This window comes from Astatotilapia calliptera, chromosome 19 (assembly GCF_964374335.1).
Source record: "Astatotilapia calliptera chromosome 19, fAstCal68.1, whole genome shotgun sequence".
Lineage (NCBI taxonomy): Eukaryota > Metazoa > Chordata > Actinopteri > Cichliformes > Cichlidae > Astatotilapia > Astatotilapia calliptera.
The window spans coordinates 31,690,414-31,702,896 of NC_137440.1; the positions used below are offsets into that span (position 1 = coordinate 31,690,414).

The 12,483-nt window shown below is 44.4% G+C and overlaps 1 protein-coding gene across 1 annotated transcript; it reads right to left on the reverse strand.

Moving 5' to 3' along the window:
• Window positions 1–331: 331 nt before the first annotated feature.
• bmf1 (BCL2 modifying factor 1) lies at window positions 332–12,197 on the reverse strand. Its single transcript, XM_026152482.2, has 4 exons — window positions 11,793–12,197; window positions 9,726–9,923; window positions 8,891–9,093; window positions 332–4,417 (listed from the first exon to the last, which is right to left on the reverse strand). Exons 2-4 carry the CDS (start codon window positions 9,895–9,897, stop codon window positions 4,301–4,303), a joined length of 492 nt encoding a protein of 163 aa, XP_026008267.1. The 5' UTR covers window positions 9,898–9,923; window positions 11,793–12,197; the 3' UTR covers window positions 332–4,300.
• Window positions 12,198–12,483: the final 286 nt, after the last annotated feature.

A 12,483-nucleotide genomic window follows, 5' to 3' on the forward strand; every position in this document is an offset into this window, starting at 1 on the left:
GATCGCGCAGAGACACGGAGGGTGTTAGGAGTAAGAAAAACATGCAAAACAATGTATGTTATAATCGCATGATTCGTATAAAACTAATGTACCTGCTATTAGCTGTTTACTGTTAGCTTGTCACTTCTGCAGCTGCACTTTATTGTCTCCCCCAAAACACTTTTGTTTTCTCGATTTCCTTTGTGTTTTGTACTTTTTTTTGTTTGCTTTCTGTTCTTACGCTGCAGAACGTTTGACCTCACAGGCCACCGTACATTCGCCTTTAAAACAAGCGGATGTTAAGCCTCCGACGCTGCGGGTGACCTGCAAACATAAACGTGACTCGAGTAGACACCTTCAATAAAATTTTATTGAAAAAAGTACCAATAAGCAACAAGAAATCCAGAAGAAAAAAAAAGGATTTGTAGAGCAAAGCTCCGCATGTACAGCATATTGCACTACATAACAAATTGTCTTTACTTCCATTATTATATCAACAACCAAAAAAAGAAAAAAATGTATATAAACATAAAAATGAGTGCACAGTAGAGTCTCGAAAACACACAATCAATGTTACAAAAATGCTACATGTTCGCTGGGTCTCATTTCTTGGTATACAGAGAGTGTGTGATAATCAAGACTTCATTGAAACTGAGCAGTTAAAGGCATATTCCAGGGTTTTTTCTTTCTTTCTTTTTTTGTCTTGTTTTTTAAATCTTTTTTAGAAATACATTTACACTTTATCAGTTCTGTAAAAAGAAAGGACAGTTTCATGGTTACGAGCTCATGAGCAAAATCAACCGCAACCATGAATTCATTTGGTTTTGTGTATACAGGACAGTAAGATGTGCAAGGAATGTCGCAAGCTCATTTGTCTTTAAAAAAAACAAACAAAAAACCCAAAATGCTCTTGATCTCATTGACTTCAAAAAGGATCACACTGGTATTAAAAGTCATTTTACAAGCGTGAAGTGTCCTTATAAAAGCAGACCCCTTTTCTTAAGAAAATACAATTTTAAAAAAAGAACGTTAAGAAAAACCACGAAGAAGAAATGTTATTACTTATAAAAATTCAAAACTTTCCTCAAAGGAAAAAAAAACTTCAAATTTATATAAAGTGGACTACAAAATTCAAGACACTGATGGTTTCAATAAAATACGCATGTCTCTTTCTCACTGTCTCTCTTGGGATTTTCTGCACTCACGTATGCCGTTTGAGGCTCGGGAACCTCATTCTAACAAAACTATACAGGGCACCACGGTGGCTTGTTTCCCTTTCCAATAAATCAAACCGGGCCATCGCACCCGAGCCTACTTGCTCGCTGCACTGAACACGCCTGACACGTGGCGAGATCAACTGAGGAGAACAAATCAGAGTAAATACTATACATCAACACTCAACAGATAAGAAACCTAAGGGATTTACATATACAAAGTACTTTCCAGTGCATACTGATTACAACACAATGATTAAGATTAAAGAATTGAACACATACGAGTAAACTGACGCCCTGTGACTTGAGGAAGAAGGCAACCTTTTTGTGTCTAATGTCATGTCTGCCGTTACTTGTTAAGAGGGAGAGGTCGTGTGGGAAGGCGTCATTTTTGGAAGGTGGAATTTTGAGTATCAAACACTCATCTGCAGTCTGTAGTTTTCTTCTTTGTGAAGAGCAGCAGCTGTACTTATGTTTGCTCGGTTTAGATGATTGGCTTAGCAGTGACACCTGCCGCCACTTAAAAAGTAATCGTAACTACACGTTTACAGTAGTTGTTCTAAAGGTGAAGACGGCGTAACGATCGCCAACCTGCTCTCCACAGAGCCAAACAGCCGAAGCGTATACAAGTCCGGAGACCAAAATAGAAAAAAGGAAAACAATGAAGTAATTGCACACACAGGTGTATACAGTAGAAATGGGCAAATACACTGAAATAAATAAAAGAAGAAAGAAAGAAAAATAAATTACAAAGAAAGTGAACCGATGAACAACAACCATGTAATGAAGGAGCAGCACAAAGAGGAAGTCAAGAGCTGATGGTGAGACGGGGAGCTACACGGACTGGCTCAGCGTTCACGATCCGCAGGAAACTACAACCACAACCACATTCAGTGCACCTCGCACCACCTATGACTACTACGCTCAGTAGCTCCGTCCCCACCACAGCCAGCAAGTCAGCCTCAAACTCCTCAGTCGAACGGTACCTTTAAGAAGCGTGTGCTGAGAAAGTTGGCCGAGATCTAGGTTAAAATGGAGATGGGAGAAGCGACAACACCTCGAGGGGGTTTCGTCACGTATTAATCGGCGAGAACAGCTCTTCTTCTAACCATGTAACAGATTCTCAAGGTTACCAGTAGCCCACAAAAGTCTGTCCCTGAGACATCTTGAGAAAAAAACAAAAAAAAGCCCAACAACAAAAAAGAGAAAGAACCTAATCGTCATGCAGTGATAAACTTGACACATTGTAAGGAGCATGTAATTACAGACCCCTGATATGTACTGCTCCTTGGGTCCAAAAGTTGGCCTGGGTTCAGCAATGAAAGAAGAGTAAAACAAAACAACAAACAGCATCTTTGACAGTGTCTTTAAACATATTCATATTTCAACAATAATTACAGTCTTTTTCACTTTTTCTTTTCTTTTTTTTGTCCATTTCAGAGACTGCCCGTCTGCTGAGTCAGTGGTGATTATATGTGCTCAAACATCCCAAATCTGGATCTCAGCACCAACGACAATATTTATACCCCATAAAAGGTGGCCTGAGAGATTTTGTTTTACGCACTGGGTTCGGCATATTGTTTCGATGTTCTGAAGATACAGCGGGGCCGTGAAAAAAACAAAACAAAAAATCAAAACCTTTTTAACCGAGCCAACGTGTCTCTCTCCAACTCTTCAGTGTGGTCTGAAAAACTGCGTGAGCGATCTTTCGAGAAGTGTCATCCAGATTGTGTTCAGTCAGGCCTCAACACTGAGGCACGTCTCAAGACAATGCGAATGGATAAATGTGAAATGCGGTGGTAAGGAAACAGGTGGTAAATGAAAAAAACAAATAAACAAACCAAAAAAAATCAACCTTCATACGAGACAGAGGTTAGCTTGTCAACATTCGGATCTTTTGAAGGGTGGTATAGTGCAAAAACAGTGGATCCACAGCTCCACTTCAAGGGCATGGAGGTCTGAAAACAATCAAATGAAAAAAAAACATTGGAAAAACCCCCCAAAAGGGAATATCAGAGTAATATACTGGGAACAAGGGTCAAGTGAAATGAATAAAACAGCTGGTTTAGGTGTTACGATATCTGCAACAACGTGATTGACTTGTGTTCTAATATAGTGCAAGACCTCTAATAGTTGTTTACATGCGTGCAAGAGTCGGCACGTTGACGTGCGCTACATGTCAGATGTCATTTGCCCCCCGATATGTTGCAGGAAAAAGGCTAAAATGACAAGTAAACCCAGTAAAAACCCAGGTTAAGTGAAAGGATTTTAACAATAACAACACAAGATGTCCAAGTGCACATGCCTTGTTTTCCTTTTTCACTTTCTTTTTGATGTCTGGCAAGTTTGCATGCAGTCACCTGGCTTGTTTGACCAGACGGTGACGTTAAGAAGCGCAGACTCCACCCAGAGAGTCAGCAGACCCAAACATCTGACATGTATCGCGTGACTCTCTTTGCATATTAAGATGACATATCACCGTGCGCTCACTTTCACACGCGCGGTGTTCCCAGTATTTCTGAACAATACCAAGAGGTCGTGTTCAAAGAAAACCAAGGAGGGACAAAAGACAAACTGAAAGTAAAAAAAAAAATGAAGAAAACATAAATGTTCCACTGAGGTGAGGTGCAAAATGCTTTTGTTCTGAGAAGTCGCCTCTTTGGAAGTTAGTAAAAATCGACTTGACTGGTCACCTGGGAAACTTCCTCTGCGTTTTCTTTCACTTCCTAACCATCTTCTCTTGCCTGTCAAAACTGCTCAATACTCATTCTGGCAGAAGACACTGAATAAGGCATTCCCAGGTTCTGTGAGAGGTCATTAAAGTGAACAAGAACAATGTACTGTACAAAACCACTACACCACAGGTATGCCAAAAAAAAAGAAAGAACATTGCCCATTAGTGGAATCTCAGAGCAACATGGCATCTTCTTTGAAGGAAAAAAACAACAAAAAACCCCCAAAACACAACCTGGTATAAAAGTTGGTTGTCTCCGTCCCGCGGTGACCTCAATTGTTTTCTCCCCAAACAGACCCGTGTTAGATTAGACAGTGCCAGTAGGAGTCCAGTTCCTCACAGAGATGAATGAAAAACGGGGGACAAGGTCGCCTCACCTCCGTCCTCCACCCCCTCCTCCGGCTATGAACCCCCTATCAAACAGAAGGCTGAGAATGGCCGCGGCCAGGCGCCACCACATCGGCCCCTGGTTCCTTTGGTTTCGGTGATACTGAAACAAAAACAAGACAAAACGCACAACAGTTAGAAACTCAAAACACAGCACCAGACGCAGCCATTATTTGGGGTTCGCGTCGTGTTTATGTTGTCGGCGACCGACGCCAATTCACAGCGAGCATAAAACGTAACGAGACGCCGATATTTTCAGGGCACTCCGCTCCGCTTCCCAGCGATGCTTAGCAGAGAGGATTCCCTTTGTGTGCAGGATCCTTTACGCGAGCCGGGCTTTCCCTACAGACATTCCTAGCCATAAACACATTTATCGCACGGTCACACTTTTTTTTATTCTAATCTTCCTGGCACAGACTAGCAGCCAGCAGCTCAGGAGGAGACTCTCTCAGGTTTGCGAGCCAATTGGATTGTGTGCGATTAGGAGGATAATGCTATCTCTGCCATTGAGAAGCTGAGATAAGATAATTGCACCAAATGGGATTAGAGGGCTCTTGATGAGAGGCAGGGAGTCTGTGGAAAAACACACGTGTCTGCACGAGAGGGCTACAGTAGTTGAAGATCTCATGCCCCGGACGGAAGGCAGACTCCGCTACACCTGATAGTTCCGAGGCTATTTTCAGACCAAGAGGGCCGTAAACTGAAAACAACTGGGGGGCGGGGTTAAGATTACTTTTTCAAAACAATGCATGAAAGTGTACTACGTTGTCTTGATAACATTGTATTACTGTTTAGAAAAGCCAAAATATCCTAAGGCAGCGATTAGATACGCCATATTTGCACGACTAGTGTCCAAACCTTGACCTAGTTAACAGTCAAGAACTGCCACTGTGATAAGCCTCTGGGTTTCCATACCGTTATCACACTGTGGTGAACTTTGCAGGGTGTTGCATAAGCTTCAGCAGTTTCCAGCCAGCATGTTTGTATTCTACTTGCTTTCACCTGAAAAAAGAGGTAAAAACGCTACGGTAAACACAACCAGGAAGCTGTTTGTTTCATTATGACATGTCTAAATTTTGCCCTGGAGATATTTTGATAAGTATATAATAATAGTGTAATGTCTACTTCGAATAAACAAAGGGGGTATTTATTAGAAAGCACAAAATGTTGCATCGCTGGAAGCCGCCATGCTTGAAGTCTTGTAGTTTATTAAGTTACACAAGGCCGGCTCTGCCATGAAAGGAAGGGGGGCGGGGGGGGGGGGGGGGGGGATGCAGGTATGCAATTATATCAATACTGTATGTCAATATTTAACGACAGAGGATTTTTCTGTCAGAGCGTAAATCTCAAAATGAGTCAAGTTCCATGAGAAGCGAATTCGTCTTTACAGTCCAAACCAGAATGCCCCCTGTGACCTTTCACCCTCCATTCCATCAAGCTAGACACAAAGAAAGTGAGAGAATAAAAAACAGCAAGAGTGACAAAAGGAGGTGTGCAGGCCTGCTGCAAGTTAGTCATGAGTCACGACACCAACTGTCAAAATGAGGCTCTAAATTTAGCCAGCGATAGAGAAGCAGAGTGGAGCCAGATTCCCTATGTCGTCACGCTGACACCAGCCTGATGTGCTTTATCAGTGCAAGCTGTCTGTCAAGCCAGCTGCTCGCAAGCTCTGCCTTATCGCTTGAGCAAACAGGCCAGCCTCTGCAGCGAGAATCCCCGCGTTGTTCATATCGGCGAGCGGAGAAGGGCCGAGTATCATGCGAACATAGCGGTTGCATGAGTTAATAGGCAACAGCACAAACAGACGTTCCCGTCAACACAAATAATCAGAGAACAATGAAAGAAAAGTAAATACCATTTGTCATTGCTCCCAGCACCACTTTCCTCCCTCCCCTTCCACAAGTGCTGAAAGGAGAGAGTGCCGTGCCCTCACTGGAACAGTGACGAGATAAAGCGACAACCGCTGCGTGTAAGCGTGCAGGCGCGCACACGGAGGAGATATTCAACCCTGCTTTCAACACCTCCTATCGAAAGGAAAGCACCAGGAGTCGTCTCCCTTAAAAAAACATGGGGATGAAACCCAACTCTGCTCCTTGCCCTGCGCAGGCTGAAGCAGTCTTCCTGCCATTGTGAATGCCATTATTGCTGTGTCTCAAATGGCAGGCCCGGCTAATGTCAGCCATCCCTCTAGGGACCTTAGAGTCCCCTCCAGCACTTTCTGACTGAGGAGCAATTTATCTGTCAGCATCTGCCAGCACTCCCTCCGCCACCTAATCCCTCCTTTCGCCAGGGGCCACGGGCTCCCATGGAGAGAGCACCGGCAGCCACGTTGCACCAAAATCCATCAAAAACGATGGCAGTCGAAGGCATTTAGATTGCTCTGGGACAAGTGTCTGCGCTGAATAACTCGCCTACTGACAGGAGCAACAGGAACGAGACCTGGCAAACAGTACCGCTATTATCCAGCGAGTTTTTTTTTTTTTTTTTGTGCTAACTGCCAGACCGTGCGATACTGAGAAGTGAGAGACGGCAAAAGAGCAGAAAGCAGAAAAACAAGTATGGGTGTATTCATGCATGAGCATGTACACATGCACGCACAATACAATAACTTGCACAACCAGAACCAGAAATAGTAATTACAGAGGCTTCAGTGGAATCACGCATCCAAAACCACACTTAAGTGTTTGAGTTGTAAAAACATCCCTCAATAACAGCAAACCACGAAGACACTTAGCACAGTAGCAGAAGCACAGCCATGCTCGGAGAACAAAAGAAAATAAAAACTTTTTTTTTTTGGCCTTTATCAAATATTCACTATCTAGGCATATGTGTCTTCAGGATATGACTTTACAGGATGGTTTTCACTCTGACTGTCCTCTCTGCTGTTTACTCAACCAGCAAAGTGAGCACAAACCACTTCCTCATCTCTTGACCCAGGCCTGCCTCCGATGTGCGTCAGTAGATCCTGGTCGCACACATAGCAACCCTCCTGTCTGACCGTCTGTGTGTGTGTCTGCCCGTGTCACAATACATGAGTCATGCTGCGGCGGTATAAATAACATCTGCTTGATAAAGTGCATGAGAAAAATCAGAAGCTGTCTCATAGGTTAGAGTCTAAATTTAAAAAGAAAAAAAGATTATATATATACACATGTACATATTTTTATGTGCACGGGTCATCCCATTTCCCCACAGGGAGTTTTTAAGACAGCTTAGGACAGTTGTTATTTGATCATGTGAAGTTCAATTTCCATTCTCCATCCCCCCCCGTATACATCCTTAAACCATCATTATTATGGATCTCACCTCCGCAGTCTGCCTATGACTGAGAAAACTTATTTTTTGGGTGTGTGTGTGCGTGTGTCTCCTGTGGCTGCGCCTCGCAAAGGGAAGGGGCTGCCTTGAGACTCCCTGGAACCACAGCTGTTCCCCTCTGGGCTCACGTGGGGAGCTTCGGGTTACAACATGTTTACCTACTTCTACCACTTCTGCTTTTTTTCCTGGATGTATCAGCATGCGTGCATGTGTGCGTGTATAAATGTGTGAAATAAATATGTATGTAAAGACTGTTAACCACCTGTGCAACAAAAGTACTTGCACTTTGCAGGAAATCTCCCTGGAGGGGGGGGGGGGGGGGGGTCTGTGCATATTTTGTGCATATTTAAAGACAAAGAAATAAAAGCATGTCACAGGTTTTACAGCACACCCAAACAGCAGTGATATGCCGATACAGTGGACACTGTCGCTGTGACCACCGTGTGTTGTTTGAGTGCAGGCATCCTCCACACCAACAGCCTTCAGAGCACATTAAGGAAACAGGGGAAAAGAGAGAGAAATAAACAGGAAGAGGAGGCAGGGGAAGGGGGTGGGGTGGGAGTGTGGGGGGGGGGGGGTGAAGGGCTGTCCTCGTTCTGAAATGTCTTTGGCTTGAGGGAAAAGAGGGGCAGAGGGGGTGGGGGTTAGGTACTGGGGTAAAGTTCTGCATGTGTATAGCCTCTCCAAAACAAATATAAAGCGAGCACCGTAATAGAGAAGAAACTTTTGACCCACAATTAATCTCTGTCAGATCAAAATGAGATCCAAATATTGATTTAAAAAGAGCAAAAAAAAGGTTTGTGGATGATGTGGCTAATGTGTGGACTTAACTTTTCCCTGCTCCGACTTTATAAACACTTAACCTGTGGTGCTTATTCGCACACGGACACAAGTTTCGTCTCTAGTTTGATGGCAGCAAATTTAACTTTACGCTTTATGGAGTCTTTTGTTTCTTATATTGTTGACAGAACATTGGCGTATCTTCCTGGCTTTACTGCTCTCATCTCACTGGCTCAGATAGGACACATAGAGACTATCTGACAAAAACAACAACAAAAAAAAACCAATATAGGTGTATTTGCCTGTTATCAGGCACAGGGAGCAATCTGCAATTTAGTCAAATTTGAAAACTGTCAAAAGAATCGGGTTGCCCTCCACACTTAATGTGAGGCACTAAAAGCATGCTTGTTTCACTACCATTCGGCACCACCGTTTGTCTCCCAGTATTGCACAATCAGCCGAACGCATCCATCCTCCTCACCAGTTGCAGGCGTTCCCAGTGAAACTGGTCTCCTATGAGCTGGAGTTTCTGTCCAATGCAGGCCTCCACGCTGCGAGCCGCGGGTCGCTGGCGGGGCAGGCGCTCCATGCTGTTTTGCTGCTCCGTGCTTCCTTGTCGACTCGCTCTGTGATCCCCGACGAGCTCGAAGCGTGCCGGGAAGTGCAATCGAAAACCTGCGTTACCTGTCGAGTGTCAGGACTCATGCTTATTATTTTGTAAACAACACGTGCTCAGCAAAATAATCTCAATACAGCAATGACGCCGAGCGTGCCAGTCTTTTACACACAGGTAAGGAGATCCATCAGTCTCCTGAAGTACTGCCGAACGCGCCTTTCAGCAAACAGGTTGCTCAGCTATATATCCACAGTTTACCCAGCTGTGATTATTCCTTTGTCTTTTTTAATGACCTTTAATAGTTTCACAAAATAAACCCACATGACTAGTAGTTATAGAGCTCCTCTGGAATGGTTACTTGTTTATGGCACCAGAGTTATTGCTGTCACTGATAATCAGCTCTCTGAAGAGTTGCTGCACAGGTGAGCACTTCTGTCACATCCTTTCAGTCACAATGCCAGTCTGGCGCCTTTTGAATAGCAAAGCAGCTGGGTACACTGCATACAGACCATAAAAGTGAATGTGATGACGACTATGAGGCGCCAGAGGTGAGATCAGCGCAGTAACGCTGTTAACCATCCCTCACGGTGAGTCTCGCATTGTGCTCTCGTGCGTCGGTTTTATAACACCGGTTATCACGCACAAGGCAGTGTTCCCTTTTCCTCCCCTCTTTTGAAATATGGTATGTTGTCAGCCTCACCGTAGAAGAGTGGTCTGGGCTCCTCTGCGACTCCACAGGGCAGCATGCCGTTGTTTGGTACCAGGGCAGGACCGGGTGTCTGTGTGCCTCGATGTTCACACTTTATCTCCCTGAATGTGGTGCGCCAACAGTTGGCTTTTGGCTCAAACACATCGTCCTCCTCATCGTCCATACGGGGTGCGCTTTGAAACGAGCAGCCTTAAAAGTAACGTGACAGGAAAAGAACAAAGGAAAGGTTAAAGCCGAACACGTGTAGTTCATCTTCCAGCGGGGCACGGCGTCCCAAGTTCCCTTCGCTAATGAATCCAACCTTGGAGAAATCCACACTAAGAGCTGATGAGATGATCTCAGACACATTCATTAGTCGTTCCTTCCTCCAAAGCATTCATTATCATTATAGACAACCTGTCTGGCCTATAATGAGTGCCCTCAAATCAATAAAACCACAGTGGATAAGTTGGGGAAGAGAAAATGAGCAAACGGTCTGCCTTAATTTGTGGCAAAGATCTCAGTGCTTATTTAGACAAATAGCTCTGCTCAACTCAGTGATGAAACCACATAATTCACTGTGGTTAGGCAAGTCAGTTGAGCCACAGATACATTTAAAGGACTTTGCTGCCTAGATTAAATAAGAGGTAGATTATCTTTTGTCTGTGCTAAGCACATGGATGGGGGTTTCAATAACAGTCCCATAATTACTAACTTTGCTAATAGTTGGTATTTTAACAGTACTGCTGCACCGTATGTATATAAATATGAAAGTTATATAGATATTAGAGCAGATATTTGATGCCAATAATAAAATGCCTCATTATGATTCATCATACCCAATTTACCGCAGTGTGGCAAGAATCTCAAGGAGCACTTGGCAAACTCTCCAGAGTCAATACTAGACTGCACTCAACTCTACAGTGGGTCAAACAGTCATCAAAATACGGGTGAAATTCAAGTTGGCCTCACTGGCAAAACTCAAAGTCACCACTGCAGTTGTATTACGGGGTTAGACTACTACCACACTTCCAAATTAGGATCCACAGCAAAAGGGTAATGACAGTCTTTGAGGATAATCCTACGCCACTCTCCCTTCCCTGGTCTGTCAGCCTGCCAAGCTCCCGGAGAAAGGAGTTTTCATTTCTTCACCCAGCATAAGCAGATTGGCCTGGCTCTAGCATGCCCAGACCTCACGATATACTGTGTGCGTTCACAATAAACCCTGTGTGTAAAACCACTTAATGCTTTGTTTTGACAAACACACCGAAAGAACATGTGCGTGTGTGAGAGAAAACCTTAGGTTCAACTTCCAGATACACAGGCTTGCTGTCTGTGCTGCTCTACTGACCAGGCAGTGAGCTGCATGTTTGTGTCAGACAGTAGCTCCCCCTGCTGCAGACAAATTAACAAAGGGGAAGGAGGGAAAGATGCGGTGGTGGCGAGGGAGCTCTGTTATTGACACAGTTTCAATCCAACGGCTTTAAGAGCCTTCCACCACGCAGTATCGGCTTTATGTAACATTACTCACACCGAGAAATGAAGCCTTCTCACGCTCAAGCTCGGCCACACTTTTATAACATATAGAAATAAAGCAGAGCGCGTTTTAAACCGACATTTGACCGAAAAGACATGCAAAAATACAGCTTGAGTGGCGTGAAATAAAGACAAGCGTGGGCATATGTGTAATACGCTGATTCATTTCATTATAGGAAGAAAACAGTCGTTACTGCGTTTTAACAGAGCACCCGGGGACGCACTCGGCGCCCCGCGGTCTGAAGTCCATTCACCAAGCCGGGCTGAGCAAACCGGGAAAGCCGGTGTAATTCAAATCTGCGCTGGGTGAATGACAGGCAGCACATTTAACCGCGTTTATGAGCAGACAAGCCCGGTGGTTATGTGCAGTAACATAGGGCGAATGAATGCAGACGCGAATGGAAGGCAGCGGCACGTTGCGCTGTCGGTTCTTATTTTTAAGGACGCGCTTGTTACCTGATGTAATCAGCTCGCTCCGGTGGACAGAGTGTGCCCTGGACGAGGACATTTAACAGCGTTTAAAAGTGTCTCCCGTGAACTTACCACACAGATCGGCTTCGCTGTAACGACTGTCCTATAACCGGAAAACAAAAAGAAAACAAAAGAAAAAAGCCTAAGAGTTCAGAATCCCGCTGAGTCAAACGACTTTAGTCCTTATCGCCTCCACGACTACTTCCATTCTGCGAGGAAAAGCGCTAGCAGCCTATGTCTTTGCAGGCATGTCAGCTGACTCCGCCAACGGGGCGTGGCGCGAAAAATTAGTAAACAAACCCTCTTTAAAGAGGCTTGCTTTCCCTCCGGCACACTTGCACTGCTTCCAAGCGAAGAAAGCATATCCCTTTAAGAGCCGGCTACATATGGGTGCTGCAACCAATAGCCGACTTTGTTGTTACCCGGCCTTCTCGGTCGTGTAATCAGACACGTGGAAGGGGAAATTCCCCAGAGCACGAGACCGCTTTCTCGCTACTACTGTTGATCATCTGGCTGCTCTGGTCAGATAGCGCTGTCATCTTGTGGTGTTTTTCAGCCGTTCTTTGCCCTGACAGCTGTATATTAATATATTTACCTGACATTTGCTGAAATAATTCAGCCCACAATTAAAGTTGATTACAGCTCGAAGCATATATCACAGTATGCTGCATCCTGTGTTTTTCTCTATGGTAAGTACTGTGCAAACGTCTTTCATTTGTTTATATTTTGCAAGGAAAATGAGAAATAGGTAGAGTGATCTACT